Raw genomic sequence first — 16,099 nt, 5'->3', positions numbered from 1 at the left:
TACACTATTTATTATTATTATTATTACATTTACAGTATTTTACCCTATTTTTATTATTACATTTATTATTTTACTCTATCATTATCATTACATTTATTAATTTACTTTATTAGTACTATTGCATTTATTATTTTACTCTATTATTACTGTTATAATTGCATTTCCATTATTTTACACTATTATTATTATATTTATTATTTTACTCTCTTTATTATTATTGGAAAGACACGTAAGTATGTTTATATTAAAGAAGGTTAGAATAATGATTTAATCAGAGTTGGGCAGTCTTATCTTAAATTACAGTCTTATGTAAATATTCAAAAACATTTCACCTCCTCATGCCTCAATTAATGTCATTTTATTGGTTATCTATTTTTATTTTGAAATTTACCCATAGCGCCTGCATTTCCCACCCTCGGCTTATACTCGAGTCAATACGTTTCCCCAGTTTTTTGTGGTAAAATTAGGTGTCTTGGCTTATATTCGGGTCGGCTTATACTCGAGTATATATGCAGAGGCGGCCCTAGGTAATTTTCAAAAGTAAGCAAACAGTATTTTGTTTGGGAAGTCTGGGAAGTCTGACTTGGCCACGGTAGTCCACGCTCTGGTTACATCCCGGATTGATTACTGCAACGTGCTCTACGTGGGGTTGCCCTTGAAGACTGCCCGGAAGCTTCAGATGGTCCAGCGCTCAGCTGCCAGGTTACTAACGGGAGCGGCACTCAGGGAGCATACCACTCCTTTGCTGAGCCAGCTCCACTGGCTGCCAATCCGCTACCGGGCACAATTCAAGGTGCTGGCTTTAGCCTATAAAGCCCTAAACAGTTCCGGGCCGGCTTACCTCTCTGAACGCATCTCCACCTATGAACCGACGAGGACGTTAAGATCGTCCGGGGAGGCCCTGCTCTCGGTCCCGCCTGCGTCGCAGGCGCGGCTGGCAGGGACGAGGGACAGGGCCTTCTCGGTGGTGGCCCCTCGGCTATGGAATGCCCTACCCGTAGACATCAGGCAGGCTCCTTCGTTGCTGGAGTTCCGGAGGAAGGTCAAGACGTGGCTCTATGAACAGGCGTTTGGTCAACATGGCAATTGAACTCATGAAGACGGTATAAATGAACAAGGAATGGTAGAAGGAATATGAGAACGGAATCTGATTTTTACTGAGGCGTTGATGACTATGTTGTGTTGTTGTGTTGTTTGTATTGTCCGTTGTGTATACTGTGTTTTTAACTAATTGTTATTGTAATAAATTGCATTGTAAACCGCATTGAGTCGCCGAATTAGGCTGAAAAATGCGGTATAAAAATAAAGCGAATAAATAAATAAATAAATAAATAATAAATATTTTGGCGCCCCCCACCCCAACCAATCATTGATATATATTTTCTGTTCGTCATGGGAGTTCTAGGCTACATTGAGGCAGCCCCAAAGTGAGGAGAAAGCAGGCAGAGGGTGATTCCGATGATGATGATGGAATGCAGGAGAGGAGCGGAAACCCTTTCCAGCGAAACCATTCTGGGCAAGCGTTGCACCCGGGGGCGCATTGTGCAGCAGTGGCAGGGCTTGCTCGTTGCCCAAGAATGTTCTCTCTGCTCGCTTGCTGAGACTTTCTCCTCCTGCCTCCCTCCGAACCTGAAGACTGAACCCTTTGTTATCAAAGCCTCGCAGCAAAACATGGGCTGGCCTCCAGCGAGTAAGCAGGATAATTGAGAAATCAAAGCACTCCAGTTTCCTGCCACTGTAACTTTAAAGTCCTGAGGTTTGTACAGACATAGCTGTGTTTAACCTTGGAGTGGTAACTGGAGCTAATTTTACTTCCAAGCCGTGGGCCAAGTAGGTCTCATTTCGGCAGTGGAATGAATGGGCCGGGCGCTTTGGAAGGGAACCCGGCCGCTTCCATTTGCTGAGAACAGCGCCTTCCCACCTACGTTCGTTCCTTCGTTCCTTCGTTCGTTCGCCCCATGCTGCCTGGCTCCAGTGCTGCCTTGTGCAAACCACCTAGAACAGGAAATGCCTGCGAATTTGTTGCATCCTTAAGCCAGGAAGCAAACTGGAAAGAATCTGGGGGAGAGAAAGACCCGAGTCTGTGCAAGCGAGCGGAGAGAAGAGGCCAGTGGGAAGAACAGACGCATTCATGGAAAGAAGGAAGAGCTAGGTGCAGCCCTCATTCCCAGGCATTGATTCAATTGGGGGTCCATCAGAAATGCTTTAGATCAATATTATTTATTACCATACTAGCTGTGTCCAGATCCATCATTGTTTGAGTCCAAAGTGCCCTCTGGATGTAGGTGAACTACAACTCCCAAACTCAAGGTCAATGCCCACCCAACCCTTGTAGTATTTTCTGTTGGTCATGGGAGTTCTGTGCTCCAAGATTGGTTCAATGCCATAATTGGTGTTCAGAATGCTCTTTGATTGTAGGTGAACTATAAATCCCAGCAACTACAACTCCCAAATGACAAAATCTATTTTTTTTTAAGTGAAGGACATACATTGGGTTGTTAGGTGTATGCTGTCCACATTTGGTGTCAATTGACTCACTGGTTTTTGAGTTCTGATAATCCCACAAACGAAAATTACTTTTTTATTTATATAGATAAAGAGAGAGAGAGAGAGAGAGAATCATAGATTTGGAAAGGACTCCCAAAGGCCATCCAGTCTAGCCCCATTGTTCTTAACAAGGAGTCATTTATAAGTCAGATGTTTGTAACTCAGGGACAGCCTGCATTCGGGATGCCTATCTTTTCCTGCAGTTTGATCCTACCATGGTGGTCCACGCTTTGGTTACATCCCGTTTAGATTACTACAACGCTCTCTACATGAGGTTGCCTATGAAGACTGCCCGGAAACTCCAACTACTCCAACGAGCGGAAACCAGATTACTAACAGGAGCGGGGTACAGGGAACATACTACTCCTCTGTTGCGCCAGCTCCACTGGCTGCCAATTAACTTCCGAGCACAATTCAAAGTGCTGGTGTTAACCTATAAAGCCCTAAACGACTCCGGCCCAGTTTACCTGTCCAAACGGATTCTCCCCTATGAACCATCTAGGTCAGTGGTTCTCAACCTGGGGGTCGGGACCCTTGAGGGGGTCGCCAGGGGGTGTGAGAGGTGTCACCAAAGACCATCAGGAAACACAGTATTTTCCGTTGGCCATGGGGGTTCTGTGTAGGAAGTTTGGCCCAATTCTATCGTTGGTGGGGTTCAGAATGCTCTTTGATTGTAGGTGGACTATAAATCTCCGCAACGACAACTCCCAAATGTCAAGTCTATTTTCCCCAAACTCCACCAGTGTTAACATTTGGGCATACTGAGTATTTGTGCAAGTTTGTTCCAGATCCATCATTGTTTGAGTCCACAGTGCTGTCTGGATGTAGGTGAACTACAACTCCAAAACTCAAGGTCAATGCCCACCAAACCCTTCCAGTGTTTTCTGTTGGCCATGGGAGTTTTGCGTGCCAAGTTTGATTCAATTCCATCATTGGTGGAGTTCAGATTGTAGGTGAACTATAAATCCCAACAACTCCAACTCTCAAATGACAAAATCAATCAATCCCCCCTCCTCCCAACCCCACCACTATTCAAATTTGGGCATATCGGGTATTTGTGCCAAATTTGGTCCAGTGAAAATACATCCTGCTTATCAGATAATTGCATTACCATTCATAACAGGAGCAAAATTACAGTTATGAAATAGCAAAATAATGTTATGGTTGGGGGTCACCACAACATGAGGAACTGTATTAAGGGGTCGCAGCATTGGGAAGGTTGAGAAACACTGATCTAGGTTGTTAAGATCGTTTGGTAGGGGCCCTGTTCTCGGTCCCACCGGCCTCTCAGGCGCGTCTGGTGGGGACGAGGGACAGGGCCTTCTCTGTGGTGGCCCCTCGACTCTGGAACTGTCTCCCACTGGAGATCAGAACTGCCCCCTCCATTCTGTCGTTCAGAAAACGGGTGAAAACCTGGCTATGGGGTTTGGCTTTCGACGAGTGAATCAATATTCTGTGATCGGATAGATGACCATGAATGATGGACAACGAATTCACTATGACGACTGACCATTGTTATTATGTGATTGCATTTTGCTGTTATGACGTCTTAATTGAATATGTTATATGTTGTTTTTAATGATTGTTTTGTGATTTTATTGTTGGAATCCGGCCCGAGTCCCCCGATAGAGGGGAGAAGACCGGTATACAAAATTGCTAAATAAATAATAAATACTGATCCGTATGCTGCTTCCCCTTCAAAGTGGTATCCTCGCCAATATTTAGACATGGCTACCAATCATGGCACTATGTCACCTTCTCTTCTCCAGACTAAACCTCCCAGCTCCCTAAACAGCTCCTTGTAGGGATCCAGAGGACCTCTTGCTTGGATCGTTGGCATGGCCTTAAAGCAAGAGTGGCCCCCTTAGTGGTCCCATCATTGGCTAGAGTTGATGTTCCTTTCATGGCCAAAGATCTGGTTGAGGATCGCAATGAGAGTGAATGAGACCAAGCCACCAACCTGTGCTTGTCTCCTTGCTTACCAAGAAAACTGTGCGCAGGCTTATCCTCCATCACGCGGATCCTCCGAGCCCCGGCTGGGATCACGGCTGCCTCAATGTAGCCTAGGACAAAGGAAAGGAGTGAGTCGGCTATACCATGATCTGTTTGTCTACCTTCTGTACCTGATCAGAGAAGGACATCTCAACCATTTAAAGCAAACACCTGTTGCCCTGAATTAGAGTTTAAGGTAACATGATAACGTGCATAGAAACCAGAGGTTGACATGACGTAAGATTATTTATGTTGGAAATTAGTCTCAGGGACTATTCATTCGTCACAATGTATGGCGCTCTTATTCTACATGACCTGCTACAATTAGGCCCTATGGAGTTATGAGGGGGGAAATTTAGAGGAGGGATTTATAGTTCTCTGCTAAAGAGCCTGGTTGCAGCACTAAACTACAAACCACAGAACAAAACTATGACAGTCAAATGGGAATGAGTTCAACAGCGGAACTCTCTGCCTTGAAGTCTGGAGGCTTTGAAACAGAGGCTGAGTGGCCATCTGTCGGGAGGGATTCAACTGTGTTTTTCCTGCATGGTAGAATAAAGTGACTTGGACTGGGTGGCCCATGCACTCTCTCCCAACTTTATGCTTCTACAATAGCACTATGACTGTGGAGTGTAAATGGGGCCAAAATTTAGGGTGCATACACACTTTACTCTCAATGTAGTTTGACACCACTTTAACTGTCATGGCTTGCGAACTGTAGTTTGGTGGGGCACTAGCCCCTTTTGGCAGTCAGCAAAAGGCCTTGTAAAACTACAGCTTTCACAAAGGTGTGAAATCTCTAGATTTCGTTTGCACAGACTGAGATGCAAGAGAATGGTCAGATATCACCCCAGGTATTTGTCTACACTGGACACATAATCCAGTTCAACCTGCATTATATGTGCCTACACTGGACATACCGTATAATCCAGTTTGATCTGCATTGTATGAGCCTACACTGGACACATAATCCAGTTTGATATGCATTATATGAGCCTACACTGGAGACATAATCCAGTTTGATCTGCATTATATGAGTCTACACTGGGCATATAATCCAGTCTGATATGCATTATATGAGCCTACACTGGACACATAATCCAGTTTGATATGCATTATATGAAGTCTACACTGGACATATAATCCAGTTTGATCTTCATTATATGAGTCTACACTGGACATATAATCCAGTTTTATATGCATTATATGAAGTCTACACTGGACATATAACCCAGTTCGATCTTCATTATATGAGTCTACACTGGACATATAATCCAGTTTGATATGCATTATGTGAAGTCTACACTGGACATATAACCCAGTTCGATCTGCATTATATGAGTCTGCACTGGACATATAATCCAGTTTGATATGCATTATATGAAGTCTACATTGGACATATAATCCAGTCTGATCTGCATTATATGAGCCTGCACTGGACACATAATCCAGTTCGATCTGCATTATATGAGTCTACATTGGACATATAATCCAGTCTGATCTGCATTATATGAGTCTGCACTGGACATATAATCCAGTTTGATATGCATTATATGAAGTCTACACTGGGCATATAATCCAGTCTGATATGCATTATATGAAGTCTACGCTGGACACATAATCCAGTCTGATATGCATTATATGAAGTCTACGCTGGACACATAATCCAGTTTGATCTGCATTATATGAAGTCTACATTGGACATATAATCCAGTCTGATCTGCATTATATGAGTCTGCACTGGACATATAATCCAGTTTGATATGCATTATATGAAGTCTACATTGGACATATAATCCAGTCTGATCTGCATTATATGAGTCTGCACTGGACATATAATCCAGTTTGATATGCATTATATGAAGTCTACACTGGACATATAATCCAGTTTGATATGCATTATATGAAGTCTACGCTGGACATATAATCCAGTTTGATCTGCATTATATTAAGTTTACACTAGACACATAATCCAGTTCAAACCATGTTAAATGGCAATACAGATGGCAGACAAACTCCACTTTATTCTGGCAAGCCAGATGGATCACAAATCCATCAATGCTCACAAATCACATCCTTCTGGCCATTGTTTTGCATGGGGTAGGTGGAGGTACCCCACTTGCTGGGGAAAGTGGAAGGTAAAAGGAAGAGGGGCTGACCAAGGGCAAGATGGATGGATGGCATCCTTGAAGTGACTGGACTGACTTTGAAGGAGCTGGGGTGGTGACGGCCGACAGGGAGCTCTGGCGTGGGCTGGTCCATGAGGTCACGAAGAGTTGGAGACGACTGAACGAATGAACAACAACAAGGTGGAGGTATCTCTTTATTTAAATCACAATTGTGTAATCAAGAATATAAAGGCCAAGCAAACAGGTACCTTGTTGTTACTTGATTCAATGTATTACAACTGTATTGCAATCTGTAGCAACAACAACAACAACATTTCTTGGTGATACACATGCACCCAACCAACAGTGACAAGCAAACACACAGGAAGCAAGGGGTTAATAACAAGGCATGCAAACAAAAACACCCCACAACTACACCCTGCCACCAGTGTTAGTATAACATTTTGGAACATGCCCCAAACCTATTATGTGTAATCTCAATTCTTCATAATAATAATAATAATGATGATAATAATAATAATAATAATAATAACTAGCTTTACCCGCCACGCGTTGCTTTGGCCAACCTTCTCTCCCTCTTTCTCTCCTTCTTTCAGTCCTTCCTTCATTTCCTTTTCTTCTTTCCTTTCTTCCTTCTCTACCTGTTTACTTCCTTCCTTAGCTTTTTGCTCCCATCCTTCCTTCTCCTTATTTCTTTCCTTCCCTGCGTCTTTCTCTCCTTCTTTCTCTTCTTCCTTTGCTACGTCATTCCTCCCTTCCCTTTTTCTTTCCTTCTCTCCTCCTTCCTTCTCTTCCTCTTCCCTTCCTCCTCCCTTTTTATTTTCCTCTTTCTCTCCTTTCTTCCCTCTCTCTTTCCTTCCTTCCTTCGCTCTTGACTTCCAGGCTTCCTTTTCTTTCTTTCCTTCTTTCTTTCTTTTCTTCCCGCCCTTTCTCTTCTTCCTTTGCTTTCCCCCCCTCTCTTCCCCTTCCTTCCTTCCTTTTGACACCTTCCCTTCCCCTTCCCTTTCTTCTTCTTTTCTATCTTTCTTTCCTTTCCTCCTTCCTTCCTTTCTCCCTTCTTTCCCATCCTCCTTCTCTCTCTTTATTCTTTCTTTCCTACCTTTCTTCTTTCATATACCTTCTCAACTTCCCTCTCTCCCTTCCCTCCTTCCTTTCTTTCCTTCCTTCCTTTCTCCGTTCTCGCAGCATCCCGGCCCCCAGTGAGCAGGCAGCGTTCTAGAACTACAGTTCCCAGAGTGCATTGTGTGTGTACTTCCTCCCCTGGGCACTGCACATGCTCAGTTGGTTTTTGTAATTGTGAGTTTGTTGAAATGTTGTTTGGAATTTTGATGAGTGTTGTGCATACCTTGTGGGTTGAGGTATATGCACGGCAAATTTGGTGAGTTTTCGTCGGGGGGTTTTCACGTTTTGCTGTCCCGTTGAACACCCTTTCCATTTTTATATATATAGATAATAATAATATTTGTCTAGGTCTCCCATTATCTTCAATTTAGAGCTATGCTTAAGGTCATGGGACAAGCCACTTCCGGTTAAGCTTGCGGCATGACATTATCCATCTTCCCAGAGGTATTCGAGCAACACCAGCATGCAGAAGAACCCAGGAAAAGTAAATCCTTACAGAAACACTTCCTCCCCAAAATCCCATCATATTTCATACAAAACTATCTTCTTTTTCTATTTTTTTTGCCGTTTTGCAAAGGGTATGTAAATTGGAAAGCCAAACTGATGAGTCAGAAGTCTGATAAAAACCCAAACGAAAACACTTGATTATAGGAATCAAGTGTTGAGTGGCACCTTAAAGAGTCTACACTGGGTTGTTGTAGGTTTTTTTGGGCTGTACGGCCAAGTTCTAGAGGCATTCTCTCCTGACGTTTCGCAAGCATCCTCAGAGGTAGTGAGGTCTGTTGGAACTAGGAAAATTGGTTTATATATCTGTGGAATGACCAGGGTGGGACAAAGAACTCTTGTCTGTTGGAGCTAGGTGTGAATGTTTCAACTGACCACCTAGATTAGCATTTGATGGCCTGAGGTTCTGGGTTTGAGCCTGCCACTTTTGGACTCTCGCTTGCTGAGGTGTTCCAACGAGTGTCTCTGTAGATCTTAGAAAACTATTTCTTGATTTAAGTCGTTGACGTGCTGGCTGATACCCAAACAAGGGATGAGCTGGAGATGTCACTGCCTTGATCCTTTCACTATTGGCTGCTACTTCCCGGTGGATGTCAGGTGGTGCGATACCGGCTAAACAGTGTAATTTCTCCAGTGGTGTAGGGTGCAGACACCCCGTGATAATGCTGCATGTCTCATTAAGAGCCACATCCACTGTTTTAGCATGGTGAAATGTGTTCCACACTGGGCATGCATACTCAGCAGTAGAGTAGCATAGCGCAAGGGCAGATGTCTTCACTGTGCCTGGTTGTGATCCCCAGGTTGTGCCAGTCAGCTTTTGTATGATATTGTTTCTAGCACCCACTTTTTGCTTGATATTCAGGCAGTGCTTCTTGTAGGTCAGAGCACAGTCCAGGGTGACTCCCAGGTATTTGGGTGCGCTTCAATGCTCCAGTGGGATTCCTTCCCAGGTTGTCCTCAGAGCTCGGGATGCTTGTCTGTGTTTTAGATAGATTAGGGATAAGCTGGTTTTCCCTGTAGTAGGCGGTAAGGGCACCTAGAGCTTCGGAGAGCTTCTGTTCAACCATCTCAAAGCTCCCTGCTTGAGCACTAATGGCGATCAGAGGTGGCCCTAGGTAATTTTCAACTGTCAGCAAACAGTATTTTGGCCCCCCCCCCCCCCCCAACCTATCACTGATATATATTTTCTGTTCATCATGGGAGTTCTGTGTGCCATATTTGGTTCAATTCCATCATTGGTGGAGTTCAGAATGCTCTCTGATTGTAGGTGAACTATGCATCCCAGTAACTACAACTCGCATTTGTCAAGGTCTATTTTCCCCCCAGAGCGCCTCCAGAGAGCCCCTGGGCAAAATAAATTATACTGCAAACGCTTACTTTGCGTAATGGGTTGAGCCGCCCCTGGGCACGATCATCAGCATAGATGACATAATGTAATATATAAAATGTGGGTTTGGCCAGCAAGCATTTGTCAACACTTGCATCTCACTGACACATCGGTGAGAACCAGGACTGGATGCATTTCCATGGTAAATGGTAATTGGTTTTCTCAGAGTATAATCATCCGGAGAGGCCCTGCTCTCAATCCCACCAGCATCGCAGGCGAGATTGGTGGGGACGAGAGAGAGGGCCTTTTCGGTGGTGGCCCCTCGACTCTGGAACTCACTCCCTAAAGACATCAGACAGGCTCCAACTTTGGCAGTCTTCAGGAGGAACTTGAAGACGTGGCTGTTCCACATCTTCGGAATAATGACCCATAGCACTTTGTCCTCCAAAGCACTTTACATTTCTTTTAAGTCTGCTCGTATGCCCTTCCACAAACACCAAACACCTTCCGTTCATGTCCCAGCATTATTTCCAATTTTAACTTTACATTTGGCCTTCCCATTGTTTTTAATTATGTGTTGTTTTATTGATAATGTTGTATATTATTGTCTATGTTGTTATTTTAATTGCTTGTGTTGTTGTTATTATTGCTTGTATTGTTGTGTTTGGGCTCGGCCTCATGTAAGCCACACCGAGTCCCTTGAGGAGATGGTAGCGGGGTACAAATAAAGTATTATTATTATTATTATTATTATTATTATTATTATTATTATGCAAAAAGGCTAAGCATTGGCCTTTTTTGCCGAGGACTCGGGGTAAACAATTCAGCATATTCTGAATCTTGGGAGGAAAGTGGTTGGAAACTTTAGCTTTCTGAGTAATAGCCGAGGGAAGGAAGTGACTCGTAAATTGGTTGTGAATTCAGTACATGCAGTCCATACACAACAAACACACTATGTAGTGCAGTGGTTCTCAACCTTCCTAATGCCGCGACCCCTTAGTACAGTTCCTCATGTGGTGGTGACCCCCAACCATAACGTTATTTTCGTTGCTACTTCATAACTGTAATTTCGCTACTGTTATGAATTGTAATGTAAATATCTGATATGCAAGATGTATTTTCAGTCACTGGACCAAATTTGGCACAAATACCCGATACTGGTGGGGTTGGAGGTGATTGATTTTGTCATTTGGTAATGCTAGGATTTATAGTTCACCTTAAATCAAAGAGCCTTCTGAACTCCATGAATGATGGAATTGAATCAATCATGGTACACAGAATTCCCATGACCAAGAGAAAATACTGGGTAGGTCTGGTGGACATTGACCTTGCGTTTTTGGAGTTGTAGTTCACCTACATCCAGAGAGCACTGTGCACTCAAACAATGATGGATCTGGACCAAACTTGGCACCAATACTCAATATCCCCAATATGTGAACACTGGTGGAGTTTGGGAAAAATAAACCTTGACATTTGGGAATTGTAGTTCGTGGGATTTATGGTTCACCTACAATCAAAGAGCATTCTGAACTCCACCAACAGTGAAATCGAACCTAACTTGGCACACAGCACTCCCATGACTGATAGAAAATACTGGAAGGGTTTGTTGGGCATTGACCTTGAGTTTGGGAGTTGTAGTTCACCTCCATCCAGAGAGCACTGTGGGCTCAAACAATGATGGATCTGGACCAAACTTGGTACCAATACTCAATATGCCCAATATGTGAACACAGATGGAGTTTGGAGAAAATAGATCTTGCCATTTGGAAGTTGCAGTTGTTGGGATTTATAGTTCACCCACAATGAAATAGCATTCTGAACCCCACCAATGATAGAATTGGACCAAACTTTCCACACAGAATCCCCATGACCAACAGAAAATACTATGTTTTCTGGTTGTCTTTGGCGACCCCTCTGACACCCCCTCACGACCCCCACAGGGGTCCCGACCCCCAGGTTGAGAAACACTGATGTAGTGTATTTACTACATTCACAGGTTTGCATCCACTTTCCTGCTAAAGGAATACACTGGGAATCTTCTTTCTTTTTCTCATGTTTGGTCATCATGTCGTTTCTTCGGCATGCGACTCCCACTTCCAGAAAGTACGCAGCTGTTGGAACACCTTGGACAAGAGGAAGCTTGCCTTCCCCACAGCATGCTCAGATTAGGGTTCTTCTTCTGGAAACCATTAACTAGCACCAATTATGATGATGATTATGTCCTCTGGAAATTGATCTGCTCAGAACGGGATCAAGACGTAATAAAAGGAGCAGCCAGAAGTTGGAAGGTATTTGCTGTTGACTGACTGCAGCTACGTTTGACTGAATGAAGCCACCTGCAGATGAGATGCTCCGTACTTCATTCGTGTTCCTGACCCGTGTCCAAATTGGAGACTATAATTCAAGGAGCATAAATCATGGACAAAGCTTTAAAATAGTTCTCTCCCTCCATCCCTCCTTCCCTCCCTCCCTCTAGTAGGAATAGATTTAGCATACTTTGATTGCCTGCCAAGGTTTGCAGCTCGGTAAATACTCTGCTCATCCTAGTTTTGAGATTGATGACCTGGGAAGGAACAGTTGTGTTGTGATGCAAGAATAGATTTCAAAGCCATGAGCGAGTGCTCGGAGTTATTCCTTTGCAGCCTAAGCATTTTGTTAATATCACCGGAATCATAGAATCCTAGAGTTGGAAGAGACCTCATGGGCCATCCAGTCCAACCCCATTCTGCCAAGAAGCAGGAATGTTGCATTCAAAGCACCCCTGGCAGATGGCCATCCAGCCTCTGTTTAAAAGCTTCCAAAGGAGGAGCCTCCACCACACTCTGGGGTAGAGAGTTCCACTGCTGAACGGCTCTCACAGTCAGGAAGTTCTTCCTCATGTTCAGATGGAATCTCCTTTCTTGTAGTTTGAAGCCATTGTTCTGTGTCCTAGTCTCTAGGGAAGCAGAGAACAAGCTTGCTCCCTCCTCCCTGTGACTTCCTCTCACATATTTATACATGGCTACTATGTCTCTTTTCAGCCTTCTCTTCTTCAGGCTAAACATGCCCAGCTCTTTAAGCCGCTCCTCATAGGGCTTGTTCTCCAGACCCTTGACCATTTTAGTTGCCCTCCTCTGGACACATTCCATCTTGTCAACATCTCTCTTCAATTGTGGTGCCCAGAATTGGACACAATATTCCAGGTGTGGTCTAACCAAGGCGGAACAGAGCATGGGGAGCATGACTTCCCTAGATCTAGACACTATGCTCCTATTGATGCAGGCCAAAATCCCATTGGCTTTTTTTTTGCCGCCACATCACATTGTTGGCTCATGTTTAACTTGTTGTCCACGAGGACTCCAAGATCTCCAATTGCAATGGTGTTTCTTCACCAATCAATCTCATAGGCCTTGTCTACATTAACCAAAAATTATCTGAATGGACTGCAGGCCGCCTTCAAGTGTGAGGTTTTTGGTTTAAATCCACTTTGAGCAGAGTTGGGGTATCCTTGTTAAGGAGGCCAGTTTTGTATGCTTAGATATCTTTGAGAAGATTTTATTCGCGTCCTTCAAATTGCAGACGGATGTAATACAGTCACAGAAGAGTTACTACATTCACAGGTTTTCATCCACCTTCCTTCTAAAGGAATACACTGGGAATCTCTCTCTTTTTCTCATGTTAGGGTAAAGGATCCCAGGATTTTTTTGGGGGAAGTTAACTCAGTAGCTGAAGGAAAAGGAAAGGAAAGAACATCTACATGGTTTCACAAATTGACTGTTTTGTTTGTAACTTCAACAACCTGTGCCAAGTCTGCCAAGGACTTTGAGAAACAAATGTTCTGTTTGATGTTCAAACCTGGACTGGCCTCAGTTGCTGGGAATCATAGGCTTCTAAGTAAGGCAGCGCAGTTCACCCGGATAAAGAGAGAAGCACATCTTAGTTTTAACTTTATAGTGTCTGGGTGTGACGGCACACTGAGGCTGTTTGGAATTGTGGGAGTTGAAGTTCAAAACACCTGAAGGGCCCAAGTTGGCCCATGACTGGTCTACACTATGATTTTTTCGGTGTCGATGTTGACTTTGGTGGAGAGGTGGCTGCCAAGGTAGCGGAAATTATCAACATTTTCTAATGTTACACCATTAAGCTGTATCGCTGGCATTGGAGAGGGGTTGGCTGGTGTCTGCTGGAACAGCACCTGGGTTTTTTCGATGTTCAATGACAGGCCGAGCTTCTCGTATGCTTCTGCGAAGGTGTTTGGAGTGGCTTGTAGATCTTCTTCTGAATGCACACAGACGACGTTGTCATCAGCATATTGGAGTTCTATAACAGATGTTGTTATAAATACAACACCGCCTGAGCTCTGCGAGCGCAGTATTTTTCCGAATGAAGCAGGGAGTGTTTGATTGTAGGGATACCGAGGTGCTTGTTTATGGAGCTATTGTCCTCCCAACCCTGCTATATGCCTGTGAGACGTGGACTGTCTACAGACGTCACATGCAACTCCTGGAACGATTCCATCAGCGCTGCCTTCGGAAAATCCTGCAAATCTCTTGTGAAGACAGGTGGACAAACGTCAGCGTGCTGGAAGAAGCAAAGACCACCAGCATCAAAGCAATGGTCCTCCGCCATCAACTCCGCTGGACTGGCCACGTTGTCCGGATGCCTGACCACTGTCTCCCAAAGCAGTTGCTCTACTCCGAACTCAAAAACGGAAAACGGAATGTTGGTGGACAGGAAAAGAGATTGAAAGATGGGCTCAAAGCCAACCTTAAAAACTCCGGCATAGACACTGAGAACTGGGAAGCCCTGGCCCTTGAACGCTCCAGGTGGAAGTCAGCTGTGACCAGCAGTGCTGCAGAATTTGAAGAGGCATGAATGGAGGGCGAAAGGGAGAAGCGTGCCAACAGGAAGGCGCGTCAAGCCAACCCTGACCGAGACCGCCTTCCATCTGGAAACCAATGCCCTCCAGAGCAAGAATAGGGCTCCACAGCCACATACGGACCCACCAGAATACTGGAAGACAATCCTCCTCGGAAAACGAGGGATCGCCTAACTAACTAACTAACTACACTATGATATTATCCAGTTCAACACAGTTAATCTGCATTCTGAGATTGCATTATATGGCCAGTGAAAATCCAGCCTAGGTTGGATAACATTCTGAAATGCACCAGCAACGAAGGACTACGGTTTTGGTAATAAGTGTCCTATTCTACTTGCCCATTGAATCACTCAATATTCCGATATCCATTGTTGCAAAGGGTGCACCCACATGACAATGGGAGCTCCCCAGTGGTCTGGCTGCTGGGAAGAAAGCCTTGGGCCACCAGAGTATTCTATTCTGTCTTAATGCCAGAAGCCACAATGGATTAAGCAGCCAACTCTGCATCAGAAAGGCCAGTGCAGGAGCGTGGATAATGGATTTTCCAAGGCCTTTTTTGTGTGTTTCATTTGCAACCCCAGTTCTATGTCTGACTTTCAGACCTCCCCAAACCCTTTTGGTCTACATGATGTTGGGTCTTTGCATGACAGTCCAACCAAAGGAGACAGGGAAAGGCCCGGCACCAGAAAGCAGTATCACCACACAGAGCCATCTTACATGAGAAGCACTTGGGGACTGCCTTTGCTTTTGCCATCACACAGGTAGAAACCTTCTTACATTGACTATTGGAGACTGAAGAAAAAGAAAGGCATTAAGTTGTATCAGAGAAGTCAGCTATCACATCCCCTTTCCCAACAAACACCACCAAAGTCAGTTGTGTATGCATCCAAGTCCAATGTGCAATGGCACCATTTTACTGCAAGGAGCTTCTGTGTCACTGTTATGTCTGCAAGGATGTGCAGAATAACCCATTTGGGTGATTCATAGAGACCAGAGACAGAAATAGTTATTCTACAACTTTTCTGAACCCTAGTTTGGAAATCGTGAGGTTTGACAGGAGTCGTACTTACCATTATGGGAAAAACTATCTCTCAACATTAATTTCAGATGATGTCTGTTTAAACCAACGGAAACTGTTAGCCAGGGTGTATCGTTGAAACACAGATGCTTTGGAGCATTGCAGTGCACCCAAATACCTGGGAATCACTGCCTAAATATCAAGCAAAAGGTGGGTGCTAGAAACAATATCATACAAAAGTGGACTGGCACAACCTGGGGATCACAACCAGACACAGTGAAGACATCTGACCTACAAGAAGCACTGCCTGAATATCAAGCAAAAGGTGGGTAATAGAAACAATATCATTCAAAAGTGGACTGGCACAACCTGGGGATCACAACCAGACACAGTGAAGGCATCTGCCCTTGCGCTATGCTCTGGTAATTGGTGGCAGGCAACTCCAGGCGAACTAATAAACTCACCTCCTCCTGTACCGTGCTCTGACCTACAAGAAGTACTGGCTGAATATCAAGTAAAACGTGGGTGCTAGAAACAATATCATACGAAAGCTGACTGGCACAACCTGGGGATCACAACCAGACACAGTGAAGACATCT

The 16,099-nt window shown here is 44.3% G+C and overlaps 1 protein-coding gene across 2 annotated transcripts in view; it reads right to left on the bottom strand.

Moving 5' to 3' along the window:
* The window catches only part of ADAMTS17 (ADAM metallopeptidase with thrombospondin type 1 motif 17), a 262,297-nt gene that overhangs the window by 47,521 nt on the left and 198,677 nt on the right, over positions 1-16,099 (bottom strand). Inside the window, exons 16-17 of one of the 2 annotated variants that reach the window (XM_067471299.1) lie at positions 15,200-15,274; positions 4,530-4,610 (exon numbers count right to left, since the gene is read on the bottom strand). In XM_067471299.1, the coding sequence (XP_067327400.1) occupies positions 4,530-4,610; positions 15,200-15,274 (156 nt within the window). The remainder of the gene's footprint in view (positions 1-4,529; positions 4,611-15,199; positions 15,275-16,099) is intronic. The other variant, XM_067471300.1, reaches the window with a different exon arrangement.

This window comes from Anolis sagrei, chromosome 9 (assembly GCF_037176765.1).
Source record: "Anolis sagrei isolate rAnoSag1 chromosome 9, rAnoSag1.mat, whole genome shotgun sequence".
In the NCBI taxonomy this organism is placed as follows: Eukaryota; Metazoa; Chordata; class Lepidosauria; order Squamata; family Dactyloidae; genus Anolis; species Anolis sagrei.
The sequence above is the reverse complement of the archived record's forward strand: the minus strand, read 5'-3'. Positions and strand labels throughout refer to the sequence as shown.